The sequence below is a fragment of the Budorcas taxicolor genome, chromosome 19 (genome assembly GCF_023091745.1).
Source record: "Budorcas taxicolor isolate Tak-1 chromosome 19, Takin1.1, whole genome shotgun sequence".
Classification (NCBI taxonomy): Eukaryota; Metazoa; Chordata; class Mammalia; order Artiodactyla; family Bovidae; genus Budorcas; species Budorcas taxicolor.
The window spans coordinates 39705475-39723871 of NC_068928.1; the positions used below are offsets into that span (position 1 = coordinate 39705475).

General features: G+C 57.6%; 1 protein-coding gene across 1 annotated transcript; it reads left to right on the forward strand.

Moving 5' to 3' along the window:
* The first annotated feature begins 9725 nt into the window (after nt 1-9725).
* On the forward strand, nt 9726-17606 carry PPP1R1B (protein phosphatase 1 regulatory inhibitor subunit 1B). Its single transcript, XM_052658658.1, has 7 exons — nt 9726-9840; nt 11483-11543; nt 11817-11839; nt 12245-12320; nt 15445-15645; nt 16936-17055; nt 17144-17606. The coding sequence occupies exons 1-7, from the start codon at nt 9760-9762 to the stop codon at nt 17191-17193; spliced, it is 612 nt and encodes a 203-aa protein (XP_052514618.1). The 5' UTR covers nt 9726-9759; the 3' UTR covers nt 17194-17606.
* The last annotated feature ends 791 nt before the right edge of the window (nt 17607-18397 follow it).

Sequence of the window (18397 nt, forward strand, 5' to 3'; positions counted from 1 at the left end):
GCCTGGGTCTCTGCAGTTCTATTCATGGGTAGGTGGTGGGGGGGGAGGGGGTTCCTCTGAACAGTGAAAGGTGCAGTCACATCAAACATGGAGTTTATACATCCAGTATCCCTGTTCCTTCAGCTCCTTTAGGAGGTGCCCTCCTCACTTTTGCAGGTTTGGTGAGATGCTTCCTTCACCAGGAAGTCCTCCCCGATGCCCCCTGGGGAAATGTCATTCTTTCCTCTGGCCTTGGCTCCAACTTGAGCACTGGGGATGGACAGACCAACTGGAACCCCAGGTTTACAGCTTGGTCACTAGCCACCTGCCAGGTCATTCTGTTTCTCCCTCTGTAAAATGGGAATAAGGAGCCCTGCCGCACAGAATCTTTGTGAGGACTGGAAGCCAAGCGGTGTCTTATGAGGAAGCTCCTGGCACTCCTCCTCCTTGTCCTTCTCACTCCAGCTCTCTCCCGGATCTCTCCTCATCACCCCCGCCGCGCGCCCAGCAGAGGACCTAGCGCGCCCCGGCCGCCGGTTCCCGCCTCGCAGCCTGCCCTACCGCCGCTGGGCTCCCTCGGCACGCGCCCCGAGCCCCGTGGGGCCGCGTCGCCTCCTGGGAGGCCTCGGCACGCGCCCTCTCGCCTCGAGCCCGGCCCCGGCCGCCAGTCGTCTCCAGGAAAGGGGTCAGACGGGCAGCTGGGAGGTGGGGTGGGCGGAGGCGGCAGCGGGCGGCTGCGGGAAGAGGACGCTGCCCCTTTAAGGTGCCACCGCCGCGTGGCAGGGAAACAGCTTGTGCCAGCCCCATTCCGCCCGGCTCCGCTCGCAACAAGAAACACAATGCATAACAATCAGGCGCGCGCTTGGAGCTGTGCCACGCGGCGGGGGCGGGGCGGGGCCGCGGGCGGGCCGGGGGGCGCCCAGGTCGCGACCCTCGACCGGCGTCCGGTGGCCGCGGGCGGGCCGGGACCCTGCGCTGCCCTGCGCGGCCGCTCCGCGCCCCGAGAGGTGGCCCAGCGCCCCGGCGTCCCCCCGCCTCGCCCCGCTCGCCTCCCTCTCCCTCCCCGCCTTCGCGCTCCCTACAAAGTTCATTCCCACTAACTCTTTTCCAGGCCACTTCCCCCTCACATCTGACAATCCGGGGCCCCTCATTCTCCCAGTAATCACTCCACTGCACTAATTGCACATGCAAATATGCAAATGCGTATTAATTAATTACTATACTAATTAGTTCTGTGGTATTTGCGAGTAATAAATCATTGGATGGGAGCGAGGAAGCTGGAGACCTGGCCCATTTTCATTCTGCATAAAATTTTAATGGTCTCTCTGGCTGATCCGGGACGGCAGCGCGAGGAGAGGCTCTTAAAGGGCCAGTGGCGGCGAGAAGGGGCACGGGGCACGGAGCGCGGGGCGACCCCGGCCCTGGGCACTTCCGCAGGTGCAGCCCTGCGCCCTGCAGAGGCGGTCTCCGGCACCGGCACCGGGCTGGCTTTTCTCCTCCCCTCCCGGCTAAGGGTACTCCTGGGTGCTTTCTAAGGAGAGAATCTGGGCGAGGAGGAGGAGGAGGCTGAGCTTGGCTGCTTTAAGAAAGGAAAGAGGGCAAGGAGCTGTGAGAGGCCAATGCCAAGGCCTTTGGGGCCCCAGGAAAACAGAAATGAAGACTCTATCTCCAGGATGGCTGAGTAAACTAAGGCACCGGGCAGGCCAAGCTAAGCTCTCACCCCAGCGGATCCCCAGGGGCAGAAAGCCTCTAGGATGTCTTGGGTCCCCTAATCTTGTTTTGTCCTGTCTCTGCTGGGGGCCACCAAGGCTGGGGGTACCTCCAACTTTTCCTTTCCACATGATCAAGCTGCTGCCCCGCCCCCATGGGCACCAGCTGGCACCCTGGCAGAGCAGTCCTAGGCTTGAGTGGGCCCCTGGGACTCTTCTTTTTTTTCTGGGAGGTAGTCAGAACCTCAGCACAGGGAGGGGGCTGGCAGCTTCATAGGACCATTGACTCAGGGAGGCAGACGGTTGTGCCTCCTGACTGAGCCCAAGCCAGGGTCTAGGGGGAGGTCAGAGGTGGGAACGTTGAGGAAGTGGAGGCTTCGGGCCTGTCCTGAGCCGGGATCCCCAATACCAGAGTCTCTAGTCCAGTTCTACCCACCCTCCAACCTTCTGCATTGGCATGCCCCTAGTGGGGCAAGGCTTAAAGAGAATCAGCGCTCTAGTGGGGCCCGTAATAGTGACAGCAGCTCACCATACTGTTAATTCGGGGGAACATTTATTCAGCTGGAGACCTGTTCTGAGAATTCTAGGTGGCTCACAACGCCCTAGTGACGTAGACATAGGCCCTTTCATGGATGGAGAAACACAAACACAGGCACAAGACAGGTAAGCAATCTGCCCAAGGTCACTTAGCTGCAAGGAGTGGAGTGGGATTTGACAGCCAGGTTCTTTTTGCCACCCTTTGCCACCTCTCTCTCCACCATCATGTCCTCAGCACCTGTAGAGAGCCAGGCCCTGTGGTAAGGATAAGAACTTCATGGGTGGTGTCTCATGCAACCCAAGAGGGAGGGACTGGGATTCTCCCCAATCTAGAGCTGGGGAACCCAAGGCTCAGAGAGGGTGACTAAGTTGCTCTGGGTACACAGGGAGGATGTAGTCAGCCAGGCTCACACCGGCGGGCTGCGAGCCACAGAGGCCAGCAGGTCTCTGGGGGTGGGGCAGGAAAGGGCCTGACAGCTACTAGAACAAGAGAAGAAATGGAAGGGATTTCAGTTAGACAGACTGTGGGGACAACTTGCTTTTTAAAAAAATATAAATTTATTTATTTTGATTAGAGGCTAATTACTTTACAATACTGTATTGGTTTTGCTGTACATCAATATGAATCCGCCACGGGTGTACACGTGTTCCCCATCCTGAACCCCCTCCCACCTCCCTCCCCATTCCAATTCTCTGAGTCATCCCAGTGCACCAGCCCGGAGCATCCTGCGACATGCATCGAACCTGGACTGGTGATTTGTTTTAACAACTTGGTTTTTGAGAGGTGTGGGCTCCAGGAGTAGGGTGGGGTGGAAGCTCTTCCTTCAGGAAAGGCCGTGGCTACCTGAGTCAGGAGGAGGTGGGGATAGAGGAGTGTGAGGGAACAGAAAGGCCCAGAATGAGAGAGCCCAGTCAGGACCATAGAAGTCAGAAATCCTGGTTAGTTTTCTTAATTTTGTCCCCAGACTGCCTATCTGCCCCAACCCCTGGAAACCTCCTGAGCACCCCCACCCCAAGATTTGCTATTTGTGGGGAGCTAGGAGATCCAATCTCTGCTCTCTTCCCAGCAGAGGGATGAGAAAGCTAACACTGTTACATGACTGTTAGCACCTACTATGTGCCAGGAACTTTGTATGCCTCTGATTTTCACTACAGTTGTGTAATTATTATCCCTATTTTATAAATGGAGACACTGAGGAAGGAAAGAGAAGCTCTTTGCCCAAGGTCACACAGCTAGTAGGTGGGAGACGGGGATTCGAACTCCCAATCTGATGTTCTTTACTACACAATTCCCCATTTCCAGCTGAGCTCCTTGTATCTACAGGGGCATGGCCGGATTGACCCTTTTGCCTAGCAGAGTCAGTAGCAGAATACAGTAGCAGCAGGCATTTCACCTGGAACTTGCAGATAAAAAGAGCATGCCTCCTGTCTGCCATTCACAAGATCCCCCACCCCCGACCCCGTGTGGATTTTCATGGTGTCTTTTATATGCTAGTGGAAATTGGGCAAAGTGTATATTCTAAAGCCCCAGATCCCTCTTCTCATTATCCTGGGACTGAGTGTGTGTGGGCATCTCCCCAGAACAGGGAGCTCTCCCAGCATTCCTTCTCCCCGCCCCCCACCATTTCCCGCCTTGAGAGAACAGCAGGGTCAGTGAGTCTGTTAGCATCTGTCAGGGAGACCACCCTGATTTGGGAACTGAGATTCCAGTGCACTCAGGGATAAGTCCAGGGTCCCTTCACCTCCCAGTTGCTCAGGGAACTTCTCTAGGGAATAGGGACACTGCATCTCCCCAAGAACTAAGAAACTTTTGACACCTACCCTCTGGAACATGCAGTCGTGGGTTGGGGGTTAGAGGGTGTTGGAATGGCCTTTGGGCTACAGAAAAATCCCCCTCCCCTCTCCACTCCACTGAAGCCCAGAGAAGCTGGGGTTTCATCGGGGTTTTCCCCACACATGCCCAGGTCCTGGGAGATTGGGGGCAAGTTAGGGAGTTGGGGGAAGGAGGCAGGAGGGGCAGGCTGGCGGCGGCTCTGAGCTTCTCCATGCAGCCCTCGGGGCCGGGTGCCTGGGCAGGAGGGGGGGCAGAGCAGCTGCTGGCGATTTATTAAGCAGTCACGGAAAAATTGGTTTATAAATTAACAGCTGTTTTAACTTTAGGGCCTCTTCTTCAGGGAATGGAAGCAGCCGACTGGACCGGGATTGGAGTGTGTGTGAGGCTGGTGGAGGGGGTGGGAGGCGGCAGGCTCCGGCAGCTGGCGTTCTTTGGGGGCAGCCTCAGCTGGCACCTCGGGGGGCACCAGGCAGTGGCCAGAGCAGGGGGTCTCCAGGTGCCCGGGCCGAGGCTGCTCCCGCTGTGGGCTGTCGGTTTGCTCATTCTTCTCATCAGCATCCCACCTGGGGGCGCCAGAGGGCACAGATACCGCTGTACTCTTATCTGTCACCAGAGGGCAGCCTCCACACATTGATTTTTGCTTCCCACCCAGATCTGTCCAACCTGGGCTGAGAGAGAGAGAAACTGGGACCAGTGTTGAGCAAGACAGAAGCCCAGTTCAGTGCATGTAAGAGTTCTACTCGCCCATCCTGAATGTATTAAAGAGCAGTAAGCGTGGGAATGCTGGAGTCAGATGGTCTGCCTTTGAACCCAGGCTGTGGGCAGAAGCTCTGAGCCTCATTTCCCTCATCCGTAAAATGGAGCGAATCTCCTGAGGATTAAATGAGCTAATGCATATAAAAGGTCTAGCCCAGTATCCACTACAGAGTAGTGCTCTCTATATGCCATGCTTTGCCAGTTCTATGACTTATGTATTTATCTATTGCTTCACTCCTCAAGCCATTACCTCTACAGCATTTGTGCTGCTGTATTCTGGGCATTATAGCAGGAAGGTGATGATGCAAAGACGGATCGTGGGTAGGACATGTCTCCAAATAGTGTGCTAAGAGTTAAGATACACCCAGTGAGGCGGGGGAGGGGAGATTGGCTTGGATAGGGCAAAAGAGAACATTTGAGGGTGATGAAAATGCTCTATATCTATGTTGGTAGTGGTCATGTGTTGAATAAAATTTTCAAAAACTCATAGAAATGTATTTTTAATTTACATTTTACTGATCCATTCTATAGTATATAAACTGTAATTCAATAGTTTTTTTAAAAAGCACTCAATGTGAATTTATTGAATGGGCCAAGGGTTGGATGATGGATGAATGAAGAATGAATGTGTCAGTGAATGCTCAGATGATTGCCACCTGTCTTGGTGTCACCAGTGTCCCTACTGCGAGTGCCCTTGCTCTCTCCTCTCGGTGTCCAGGGGTTTTCTCAGAGGCGGGTCTTGGAGTCCCCAACATCCTCTTCCCCCTCCCCATTGCCCCCCTCCTCACCACCAGCAGTGGCAAGGAAAGATGCCCCAGTGTGCCCTGCTAACGCTCCTTGGCTTCTCTAAGATTGCTTCCCAGGACTTCGGGGGACCTCCTTTCCAGCTGCCACATGTCAACCCAGCCAGCTAAACTCAATTCCGTTGTGCCAAGGTCAGGAGTGTGATGTCCAGCCACCGACCCGCAATGCCAACAGCTCGGCAGCCCAAACCCTGGTCAACCCTGCCACCTGCTGGCCATTTCCGGAACTGCATCCATAGTGCTCTTGAGAAAGTGTTAGTCGCTCAATCGTGTCCTACTCTTGGAGACCCCACGGACTGTACCCGGCCAGGCTGCTCTGTCCATGGGGATTCTCCAGGCAAGAACACTGGAGTGGGTAGCCATTCCCTTCTGCAGGGGATCTTCCTGACCCAGGGATTGAACCCGGGTCTCCTGCGTTGCAGGCAGACTCTCTACCATCTGAGCCATCAGAGAAACCCTCTAGAGAAGCTGGAACCTTTAGTGAATACTGACCAGGAGCCCAGCATTGGGTTGGGGACTTTATTAACTGTATATTTTTGAATCATCACAGGTACCATGTGAGGTGGGTTTGGGGGCAGGAGGAAACAGGCACAGTGAGGCTAAGACATTTACTGTCTAAAATCACACAGTACCCAGGTCTGTCCAATTCCGCAGTTTATATTCTGTCCACGAGACTGTATCTTGCCTGGGAGAAGGGAGGGAATGTTCACGATTGGCCACTCTCCCTACCTCCCCCGAAGACAGCAAAGGCTTCAGGCTTCCAGAGAAGGTGAATGTAGTGCCTTCTGTATGCCGGGCGCTGTGGCAGGCACCAGGCAATGATGTGAGAGAAATGGTGTGCTCAAAATAGTGTGATCAGACCTGCTCTGTACATTAACAGACACCCTATGACAAACTTTTTTGGTTAGTCCAAGCAGAAAGATCCATTGTTTAATTGGAGTTAAGTCAAACAAGGTCTTGAATTTGTTCCTTGGACCCAAATGCCTGTGCTTCTAACTCAAGAATAATAACCAAGGAGTGGCACGTTATTTTTACATCTCATTTGCATATGATTAATTCTAAGAGAGAATGGAGGTCACCCTGGCCCCTAGCTTCTCAGCTGCTCTGGGATATGCCTGACCCTGGCCACCTCTCCCAGCCCCAGCTGGACTCCTCCATCCTCGCAACACCCTCCCCACTCCTTGCTCCTGCCCACACTTCCCCCAGCCCCCAGAAGTCCCTGTCCCTTCCTCCTCTGTCACCCACACAGACCCAGCCACCTGGCCACCCACCTGAAAAACTTTTCCCCAAGTTCTTGAGAAGTCGCGTAGGATCCAGGAGAGAAAAATCAAAGTAATAAAACCTCATTTAATTCCTAACGGAGGGCAGAGCTGTGAGCTGCAATTATCTTAATGCGGAGCTATTTTTACTCTCTCCATCTCTGTCTCCTGCCTCTCTCTGTCGTGAGGCTTCCTCTCTCTCCCTTTGTCTCTCCATCTCTCACATGCGTTTTCTCGCTCTTTCTTTTCCACACTTCCTACCTCCCCCACCTCTCTCTCTCTCACCTCCTGTCTCTGCCTTCCTTCCTTCTCCTTCCTGTCTGTTCCTTGTGCCTGTACCCCTGTGAGCCAAGTTCCCCCATCCCGCTTGACCCCAGGGTTTAGCAGCCAGAGCTGTAGGTGCCTGGGTAAAGGTTGGAAGAAACAGCAAAGACCCCCTCTTTCAGGGTTACCCAGGAGAGGAGAGTCTCCCTTCCAGCTGCCCCAGCCTGGGTCTAGGGAACTTTTCCTGATTCAGGGCCACCCAGAACTCCAATCCTTTCGGCAGAACCTCTGTCAACAGGCCCTCCCTGGCCAAAGGAGCTTCGTCAGCCGTGGTCCCAAAGGCCCTCTCAGCTCCAATGGGCCCTGAGGTTCCCCTGGGAGTGATGACTCCCTTTCCTTGTCCCCTCATTAACTGTCCAGCTGTCTTCTGTCCCCTTCACCCTACACTGGACCTTCCTACCTGCCTAGCACTGGAAACCACAGACCTCTCAGCCTTCTCTCGGCCTAGTGGCCACACAGGTTACTGCCTGGGCCGTGCCTTTCCTGTGCCCCTTCTGACCCTCATGACCTCCTCATTTGCCTTCCAGGGCACTGCCAAATTGGTGTTTACTACCTCCCACCACAACCCGTCTGACAGAGGGGTCTGGGCCAAGCCAGGGACTGCCAGAGAGGCAACACCCCAGGGCCAGGGACCTGGCATCTGGCTGTTTCCCCACAAGCATAGAAGTCAACAAACACAGCAGGACTTGGGCCAGGCCTGAGGGTGGGGGAGCAGTGTGCCCAGCGGCCAGGCCTTCCAGCACCCATGGGCAAAGCTCTGTGCTCCCATTCCCTCGCCTCATCCCCAGGGTAGGCGCTGACTCTGGGGTGTTGCGCCGTGCCCCTGACCCCACTTTCACAAGACTCCACTGGCCTTTTGCTTCCTTCTCGCTCTGCCAAGGGCCCAGCATGCTTGGCCTGGGAGTGGAAAAGTTGCTGGCTGGGGGAGGGGGACTTCTGATTGTTCCAGGCCTAAGAGTGACCAGGAGAGGAGAGAGCCAAGGCAAACAGAGTCCCAGGAAGACACACGTACAAGTCCACACACACACACACCCGCTCAGAGTGGCATTCAGACCCTCGCCCCCAGGCCCAAAGAAGAGGGAAACACTGGTTCCTGCAAAGGTACCCAGCACCAGATGATAAATAAACAGGGACACTCTAAATGACAGGGCCATCTCCTCCCCTTTCCCCTCTTCAGAGCACACGCAAACACCTCTGCAGAGACAGAGAGGCTCACACCTCCAAAATGAGCACACACACACCTCTCCCCCTTGCTTTATTCCTGCACCAAACTCACACGTGATGGCACGTGTACACCCAAACTCCCCCAACTCTATCCCCCTGAGCTGGCTCTGTCTCCCCCACATCATATCTGGGGAGAACAGGCAGGAGACACGTGGATCCAGGGTACCTCACAGCATGGACACATTCCCCTGCCCCCACGAGAGCCCTCCCAGGATCACAACCTTACCCCCCTCTACTCTTCAGGCTGGACCTGTGCAGAGGGTACTCCCACCCCCCGTGCGAGCTGGCACAGCCTGCCCATCACCTTGACAGCCTCTGACATCCTCCCCCACTCTGCCCCCTCCCCCGTGCACACACGGTCTTCCCACACCCTGCCACTCACACCTGCATCCTTGACACTCTGACACACTTACTCACATAGACTCTCTCACCACACGGACCCCCCCCCCCACACACACACACACACACTCCCCAGCTTTAGGCACCACAGGGCCCCTGGCACTCACTTTCACACACTCCCTGCCATGATGACTGACATGTGTCCTCCCACGCACACCCCGCTGCTTCACGCTCACTCGCTTTTTAGGACACCCCCCTTCACAGCGTGACACGCTGGTGCTATTCTCTCCACGACCTCACAGCCTCCCCATGAAACTCCAAGCACCCAGGCCAGGAAGGGGTTAAAGTCAGAGTCCCAGGTCCCCGCGGCCCCTCTCCCCTCGGCCTCCCCCCATTATCCTCCCTGCTGGACTCCATCAATAATGTAGCTTCAAGTTCTGGGGAGTCGGCAGGGGGCCCGCAGGCCGCTCCCTCGGTCCAGGCTCGCACTCCCCGCCCTCCTCCCGGCCGAGAACACGCTCCTCGGCGCTCATTGGCCACTGTCTCCTGAGCCCTCCCACCAAGCGCCCGGGCGCCAGTCCCAGGCCGAGGGGACGGGCTGGGGACCCCAAGGCTGGGGCCGGAGGGCGAGACCCGGAGAGACGGAGCGAGGCGGAGACGGAGGGAGACTCGCGGAGAGGGAGCAAGGGAGATAGAGGAAGGTTGGAGAGGCACCGAGAGAGCGAGGGAAGGAGGGACAGAGACCAGCCCCGCGAGCCCGAGGCGCGGGCGCCAGGGGACCGAGGCACCCAGGAGCCCCAGAGCCGCGAGCCGGCGGCCGCCCCCCGCCCCCGCGCGCCCTCCCCTCGCCCGCGCGGTATCTGTATCTGTGCGTGAACAGCCCTCCCGCTCCTCTCTGCCACACGCAACCCGCTGCCGCCGCGGCGCCCGGAGCAGCGCCGGGGAGCGGAGCCGGGATCGCAGCCCGAGACCCCACGACGCGCGCCCCGCCCGCCATGGACCCCAAAGACCGCAAGAAGATCCAGTTCTCCGTGCCCGCGCCCCCCAGCCAGCTCGACCCCCGCCAGGTGGAGATGGTAAGGGGGCTGCGCCCCACCCCTGGCAGCGCCCCCCTACCCTAACCCCCACTCCCCGACTCCTCTGCGCTCCGGGATCGCAACTGGCCTGGGAGACGCGGGCGCCCGGCCCGCCTCTGACGCCGCGGGGGCGCGGGGCAGCGCGTGAAGTTCGCCGGAGACTCCTGTAACTTTTTCCCGGGGCCTCGCACCTGATCCTGGGGCTGGGGAATCCCGGGCGGCCCCGGAGGGGGATGACCGTCCTCTGGACCCTGCAGTGTCCTCCTTCCCTGCGGTCCCCCGGGGACCACTGGTGTGACAAACATGGCCCCCTGACCCGTTACACAGAGCGGGCCTGCGCCCGCCTGCCGCGCGCTCTGGCCATCTCTCTAGTACCACCCTGCACACCTGGGCTGGGATCACCCGAGCTTTGTCCTGACCTCTAGATAAAGCCACAACATGGGCGGGGCTGGGGGTGCGGGTGGAGAGGGAAATGATGACCAGTCATCCCAGAAGCCAGAAGTCCTCACACAGACATCTGAGTCCTCTGGACAGCCTGCCTGGGCACTGGGTACCAGAGGCCTCCAAAGGTGGGCATGAGATGTGGGGCGTGATGGGGAAAGAGACATGAGTTTTTTTGCGGGCGCCTCCCCTCCTCCACTTAGCCATTCACTTGTTGCTGTTGTTGAGAAGCAGCTGGCACCCAACAGAGCAGTGGATGGGGGGCAGGGGCATGTCATGTTGCAGAGAGACCGCGTGGAGGGGGGTGGGCCTGGGCGACCGGTTTGATCCCCAGCCCAAGCAGCTTTTGATCTGGAGGGCAGTGTTGGGAGATTGGCAGGGGGAGGTGGCAGTTTCAGTTTAATTCACCTGGTTCTCTTTGTGCATTTCCCTGGAGCTCAAAGAGGACCTAATTAACTGACTGTTGATCTGATTGCCAAGCTAGGGGGAAGGGTGGGGGAGTTACTGGGAGTACTCAGTGCCCCCCCCCCCCCCCCACTGTTCAGCTTGGCTCATGTACCAAGGAGGGCAACTTTGGAGGTTTTATGAGGACTGGGTGAAGAGTTCCACAGCCTGAGTGATAGTGCTAGAGGGGCCCAGACCCAGGCCCCGGGCAGTCCGGGGCTCAGGCGCACACCTGAGCCTCAGAGTGAGGTTGGAGGTGCCTGCTGTTCAGGCTCAGCCTCCCTCTGCAGCTTGGTCTGGTTTCTTTGGAGCCCTTGAGCTGACCTTAGGTGGGCAGGGCCACGTGAATGCCATCTTCCACAGTCAGCGTTGGGTCCTGAGGTCTGATGTCTTCATAAAGGGGAGAGGGAGGGCCATGGCAGGGGAAGATATGAAGGGAGGTGGCGGATCTGGAGTAGCCATGGAGAGAGATGGGCACTGGCTGGCAGCCACTGGTGGGCTTTTCTTGCTCTTCTCTGCCTTGGCATGCTGTGTGGCTTTGAGCTCTTTGCTTAAAGTCTCTGAGCCTTGGGTTTTCACCTCGGTAAAACGAGGGGGTTCGGTGAGCTCTGGAGTCCCTTTCAGCTCTGACAGTCTCTGATTCAAAGGTTCCCTGGGGACTCCAAAGCACAGTTTGTTCCCTGCTGCCTGGGTGGGGGTGGGGAGTGGGCTGCAAGGGTCTGTCCTGCCCTCCCTTCTCCCGTCTCTGTCTCCTTAGATCCGGCGCAGGAGACCAACCCCTGCCATGCTGTTCCGGCTCTCAGAGCACTCCTCACCAGGTGGGCCCCTTCCCTGTCCCCCAGTCCTGGCCCCACCCTAACTGTGATGCCTTCTGGGGGCCCCTGCCAAAGTCCCTTGAGTAGGAGACTGAATGGAGAATGGGGGGTTAAGGTTCAGGAGCCCAACTCCACTGGGCTCATTTATCGACCAGGCGCCTCCCAACACTGGGAAGGAAAGGGCCCAGAGACTGACTGAATTTGGGGGAAAATACCAATAATTCGGATTCTTTCTCTCTTCTTTTTCCTGGCTCGGTCACCGGTGGCCTCCCTCAGAGGAGGAGGCCTCACCCCACCAGGTGAGTTTCCAGGGGCAGCTGGAAGGAGGGACGCCAGGCCCTTTGTGATGGGATGGAGGGGATTACTTCCCAGCTAGCTCACGGTGCCACCCAGGAGGACATTAGCATATCAACTGGCACCTTGGTGAGAACGCCTGGTGCCAGGATGCAGATCTCCTCCACCCCTTGTCTTTGCTCTGCTCAGACTCAGGCTGGGCCTCCAGAATCCAGGGTCCCAGCCTGGCTCAGGCTATGGTGCCACCAGGCGGCCTCAGCCTGGGTGGGAGCAGCGCCGGACCTAGAGCCAAGGCTGGACCAGTCAATGCAGCTGCCCTGGGCAGCTGGCGGGGTCGGGGGGAATGGAGTGGAGGGAGGGTTACAGGAAGGGTCTCTGTGAGCCCATTTAACCTGGCACTTCCCCGGCAGAGAGCCTCAGGAGAGGGGCACCACCTCAAGTCGAAGAGACCCAATCCCTGTGCCTACACACCCCCCTCGCTGAAAGGTACTCCCCCAACCCATGGTCTGCCTGTCCCCTTGACCCCTGGAACTGGGCTGACACTGGGTGTGCAGGGCGGGGTGGGGGGAGCATTGAGCTTTTGTTGATGGGGAGGGATTGTCCTGTGCACCCACCCCAACCCCTACTTAGAGACCAATTCTTTCTTAATGTGGCCTTGGAAAAACAAGGCGCCCCGAGGCTGAAAAGGGTGGTGTGGGTCTGAAAATCAGGTTTCGGGTTGAAAGAAAAGAGGTACGTAACATGTAGGCCTCGACATAAAGAGCTCTCTGGCTCTCTGCCGCCTTTGCAAGCATGCGCTGAACCACCTCCACCGCCTCCCCCCTCCCAGGGCACCTTCTTTGGGTCACACCCCTTGCTCTCCCCACCGGTTCCCAGGCCTTTTGCACAGGTCTGCACACCAATGCTTCTTCTGTTCCTGCTTTTCCTTTCAATCCCCAAAGGCAGGTCATACCTATAGCACTCTCTTATGGAGCACCCAGTGTATGCCAAGCCCCCCTGGTGGGGGTGGAATAAGGGTAAGATCTAGCCTCAGCCCTGCTGGGGCCCTTCACCTCAAAGCATCTGGGAGACGGGATTTGAAGGATGGATAGGAATTCAACAGGCAAGCCAGGCACGGAAGGGTATTCCAGGAAGAGGGAGGAGCAGGTGTGAGATCACAGGGGGTCTTCAGGGCTGCCTGGAGACTTGGCTTCCAGCGGAGGAGCTGAGGCAGAGACACCTGGTGGAGTAGGTGGGCCAGGTGGGGGTGTGGGGAGGGTCCCTTCCTCGCTAAGCCTTAGGATGCCTTCCCACCCCCAGCTCAGCTCCAGCTCTTCTGGCCTGGCCAGCCCCCTCCTCCCGTGGAGGGAGAGAGGGAGGCCGGAAGGATGTGCTGAGAGCTCCTTCGTTGGGTTTAGTGAGCTCCCAACCACCGGCCGAGGTCAACAGGTGCAGCTGTCAGCCGGCCTGCCTCAGTTGGGGGCAGAGAGACTGAAGAGAGGAGAGGGGATGCGGAGACACGGCAAGTGGGCGCTGGGTGTAACTTTTGGAAGGCCTTCCAACCTGTGGGGATGTGGGGAAGGCCAGCCCCTGAAGCAGGCATGAGGGAGGAGGTGCCGTCTTCTCAGGAGAGAACATGAGAAGTCTCTCTCCTCTGCACCCTGGGCTGAGTAGGGGGCAAGTGGACGTGAGAGGGAAGAACCACCCTTGGACTCTTGGTTTTGAGCAGGGGTGGGGGGTGGTGGTGAAGAGAACAGACCAGGGTGCTTCCCAGGCAGCCTCCCTTGGCCAGAAATGTGCCCCCCCGCCCCACCCCATGCCCACGGCCCCGTTGGGCTGCGACTTGGGAGGGTCTGAGTAGGGAGCAGCAGGGCCATGGGAGGGGGCCAGGAGAGGGGCTGTGCTGGGGACCTTGGAGCTTCCAAAAGGGAGACTTGAGTGGGGGGAAGTTCAGGGTCCCAGAGCTGCAGACAGAGCGAGAAGCAGGCAGTCGGGAGGGAGTGGGGGCAAGACCCCAGAGAGCCCTGAGAGGCACGAGGCAGGCGAGGCACGCGGGAGGCTCTCACGGGGCGCTGCACAGGGCTGCACACACCTATTGTTGTCACTGTGGCTCACGAACTGAAGAACTGAACTCTCCTCCCCCGGCTGCTTGAGCTGCCACCTCCTCTCCCTCTTCCTCCTTTCCCCAACCCTCAGAGGACCCTTCTGAACTTCCAGGGCACTGTATGTTGTGGGTTTCACTCCTTTCTGGGCAGAGGAAAGCCCCTGGCAGGGTTGGGGGATTTGTTGGGGGAGAAGCCTAGAGTCCGCAAGGAAGGGCGGACGCCGAGTCTTGGCTTGAAGGGGGCTCTCCGAGGCCGAGCTCTTGCGCTTGACTCAAGGTGAAGCTTTGCTGAGTCCCCAAGGACAGGGCAGGGCAATTTATTGCACTTTTATTGCCTGGGTAGTTTGCCCAGAGTTAGCAGGAAGCACCGGGTGGAGGTCTGGGCCAGATGGGGCAGCAGGCAGGCACAATACACCCTCTGTGCCTGTCCCCGAGTTGGCAGGAGCGCCAGGCCCTGCTCCCTGTACAGGAGGTTTCCAGCCTGGATCTGCCCTCTCGGGCTTTCTGAGAGGGCTGCCTACGGATTAGGAAGCAGCTGCAGCAACCCCAGCCCCTAGCCCCTCAGCATCTGGTCTCTGGGCCTCGAGTTTAGTAGCCCTAAAATCCCACCAGCTCCTGGCCCCCTGCTGCCTCTGCCCTGGCCACGCCTTCCAGGGTCCCCTTCACCCCTCCCTTTCTCCCAGAGTCCTCCAGCCCTGGCCTTTTTCTCTGAACCCCCTCGTCCTTTCCATCTTTTGGAAACTTCTCTCCAGCTGCCCACACTGTTCCCTTCCTAGGTCCTATCCCAGCAGGCCTTGGTGGTGTTGGGGGGGTGGGTGGTGGTTGCCGCTTTCTAGGTCACTGCACAGGGAGCTGAAGCTTGGGGATGTGGGTCAAGATTGTGGGGGCCGTGTCTGAGCAGGCTGCATCCCCAGGCAAGGACGTCACTGGCTGCAGACTGTTATGTCCTCAGTCTCAGAACTGTTCCTGCCTCTTAGAGCCTGGGGCAGGGGTGTGTGGAGTAACATCTATGATGGAGCGGTGCCAGGGAGTGGGGACCAAACCCAGTATGGGGTGGCAGGCAGGATCCGGGTGAGCAGTGAGCAGGCTGGGCACTGCCCTAGAAACTGAAAGGGACAAATGGCCCAGGGCCCGGCCCACCAGTCCAGTACCTTCTCCAGCGGCCGTAGCTGGTAGACAAGCTCCCCAGCCAAGGAATGTTAAGCTGTTGCTGTGCCCGCCTGGTCTTGTCCAGCTTGGCACCCTACGGCGTGGGGAGATGCCTGGGGCCGGCCTCTGGGGCCCAGCATCTTTGGACAGCTTAAGAGCAAAACATGATCAAGAGTCTACCCCCTGCTGCTTCTGCCCTGGTCTGGCCCCCAGCAGGCTGACCAACAGCCTGTAGTGTTTGAACTAGACCCCTGAGGGGGTGAGCTCTGCCCCAGGCCCCCAGGAAGGAGGCTGGGGATTGGGCCGCGTGCCTCTCCTGCGCCGTGGGCTGCTTCTCGGGCCTGGCTGACCCGTGCCTTCCCGGTCCGTCTGTGCCAGCTGTGCAGCGCATTGCTGAGTCTCACCTGCAGTCCATCAGCAATGTGGGTGAGAACCAGGCCTCGGAGGAGGAGGATGAGCTGGGGGAGCTGCGGGAACTGGGCTACCCGAGAGAGGAAGAGGAGGAGGAAGAGGAGGAGGATGAAGAGGAGGAGGAGGAGGACAGCCAGGCGGAAGTCCTGAAGGGCAGCAGGGGGTCTGGTAAGCGGAAGGGGCTGTGAAGCCAGAGTTTCACCAACCATGGGCTTGGGTGGGGTCCTCCTTGAGTGTCCTGGGACACCTCTCCCAGTTTACAATTTCTCCCACGTGTAAAGGGCCTTCTCACTCTCTCACCCCACAGGATGCCTCGCAGTCAGCCTTACCTGACACCTGGGCTGTTCCCATCCTTGACTCCGTCCCTCTCCCTATTAGGTTTTCCCTAGTAATTCCTCTCTTCCCTAAGAATTAAGGCAAGGCTACATGAGGTTTGAGGCTAGACCCAAGAAAGGACTTCCCATCCATGGCCGTTGGGAGGTGTAAAGAGATGAGGGATAGAGGACTAAGAGTGTCCAGGGCCCCCATCGCCTACATTTCTGGATACAGGATGTGGTCTCTGCTGGGAGACACAGGACTGCTTGATAGATCTCTCCAGGAACCTGTGATTCTCTCCCTCTTTTCTAATTTCCTAGGCTGGAGGTGAGAGGGTGCCCTCTAGTGTCTGGATGGAGAATCTAGGATTCAAGAACCAACCCCAACTGCCTGGGAAGAGAGAGGCCAGTGAAGGGCCTAAGACCTACACAGGCCTCAGAGCTAGACACCCCAGATCCCAAAATCTACACAGCCGGGTCCCAAGACCCAAAGAATTCCTAGGCAGGAAGATCTCAGCCCCTCCCAGGGCTATTTTTCCCAAGCCTGGCCACTTCTAACCCTCTGAATGCACACTCAGTGTTTTGGTCCCATTATTTATGGGGGTGAAAAATAACAACCATCCCTGCCTGCAGTGTCCACTCTTTGCACCCCGCCTCAAGATAGCGTAGGCCTCTGCTCTGTATTGGCGGTGGGGGCATCAGCCGTGGGAGCAAAACTTCAGCTGGAAGAGCTGAATTGACTCCCACTGACACTCCCAGAACAGGTGAAGAGGTGAGAGGAGACTGTTCTCTCAGGAAAGCAGCAAGGTAGTGGGTCAAATGGCAAGATGACCAAGGAACAAATATCAGTTGCCGCCAAGCCTGGAGCAGCTCCTAGGTGCTGGCACTGGGTGTTAACTATTATCGTATTTAAGGCAGTCTACAGAACTTCCCTCCTACCAACCCCTTTGGAGAGGTAACAATGACTTATCTAGGACATGCGGTTAGTCACTGGAGGCACTGTCTTAGTCCAGCGCTCACTCCACCACACTGTGACACCCTCAGAAAGCTTAGTCTCAGCCAGCGGCTGGACTTGGCTCATGTTCTAGGACAGCCAGCTGGATACTCAGAGCTCGTGTTTTTATCCCTTCTTTCCTGTCCCCAGCTGGGCAGAAGACAACTTATGGCCAAGGTCTGGAGGGTCCCTGGGAGCGCCCGCCTCCTCTGGATGGGCCCCAGAGAGACGGAAGCTCTGAGGACCAAGTGGAAGACCCAGCATTGAATGGTGAGACTTGAGAGTTGGGGGCTGAGGAGGCAGGGCTGGGATCTTGGTGGGCATGGCCAGGCCCTAAGTCCCTCTGCTTGCTTTGCAGAACCTGGGGAGGAGCCACAGCGCCCTGCCCACCCTGAGCCTGGCACATAGGCACCCAGCCCTACATCTCCTGGAAGGAAGTGGGAGGAGGCATTGATGTTCTCCAGAAATCCATTCTGTTCACACCCGATTTTGTACCCTGCTTCTCACTTGCTAGGGCTGCGGCTTCTGACTTTTAGAAGACTAAGGCTGGTCTGTGTTTGCTTGTCTGCCCAACTTCGGCTGATGCCCAGAGTCCCTGGGCACTTGCTGCCTGATGCCTACCCCTGCCAGTCATTCCCCCATACACCCAGCGGGAGGTGGGATGGGAGAGCTTGCATTGGGAAATCCAGTAAATGGGGGACAGATTCATCCTTCACAATTCTACTCCCTAGACCCTCTCCCCTAGGCATAGGAAACCCACAGGGCAGGACCCTAAGATCTGGGCAAAAGGGATACTGAGAACTTTTAAGTGCCCATAGATCTTTCTCCATTCCCTGGGCAATTCCAAGTCATCATCCCTTCACTGCCTTCTACCAGGGCCCAGAATTCAGGCCTCAGCTTTTGGTAAATCTTCCCCTTATCACCTGCTCCCCAGCCTGGGTGCCTGGAAGATGGACTGGCAGAGACTGCTTTGTTGCATTTTATGTGTGCTTTGATGCCAGGAATGTCGCCTAGTATAATAAGTCCTTAGGGGGGCACATGGTGGGGGAGCCAAGCTCTCCTTGTCCTCCAGCTGCTCTGTCCCCTTCCCCTCTTCCCTGACTCCCGGCCTGAATCTGTAATAAATCTTTGTAAATAACTGTGCTGAGACTTCTCTTTCAGGGGAAAGGAGAGGGAGGAGGTAACAGGTTTCCCTGTGTGGTGGTCATCCAAGAGTTAGGTCCTCGACCCTTAGTGTCCAGTCCTCTAACTTGGAGCCTTGACTGCAGACAAGCTCCAAACCCTCTTGGGAAAGACCTTAGGAGTTCTAGATCCCGCTAAGGATGGCTGAAAGAGGGTGGGGGAGAGGAGTCCTTCAAGAGTAATCGAAATCCTACAAAGGACCCCTCCCCACCCCCCCTCCCCACAGGCCTCCCCTGGGGAAGATCCTTTTTTCTCCATAGTGCCAGGCTTTCGTGGCCCAACAAGGATGATGTCTCTGGGCTTCTTTCCAATTCCCCCTACCGTTAGGAAGCTCTTTTCAAGCCTAACTTTGGCTTCAGTCCCCACTTCCGGACTTTGGGGGGTGGGGCCCGAGGACTTGGGGGCGGGGCTGAGGAGAAGGGGCGGGGCT

Coding starts and splice junctions, on each gene's coding strand:
- PPP1R1B (XM_052658658.1), top strand. CDS start 9,760: ATGGACCCCAAAGACCGCAAGAAGATCCAGTTCTCCGTGCCCGCGCCC. Junction 11,544..11,816: donor CTCAGAGCACTCCTCACCAG/GTGGGCCCCTTC, acceptor GGCCTCCCTCAG/AGGAGGAGGCCTCACCCCAC. Junction 17,056..17,143: donor GGAAGACCCAGCATTGAATG/GTGAGACTTGAG, acceptor CTTGCTTTGCAG/AACCTGGGGAGGAGCCACAG.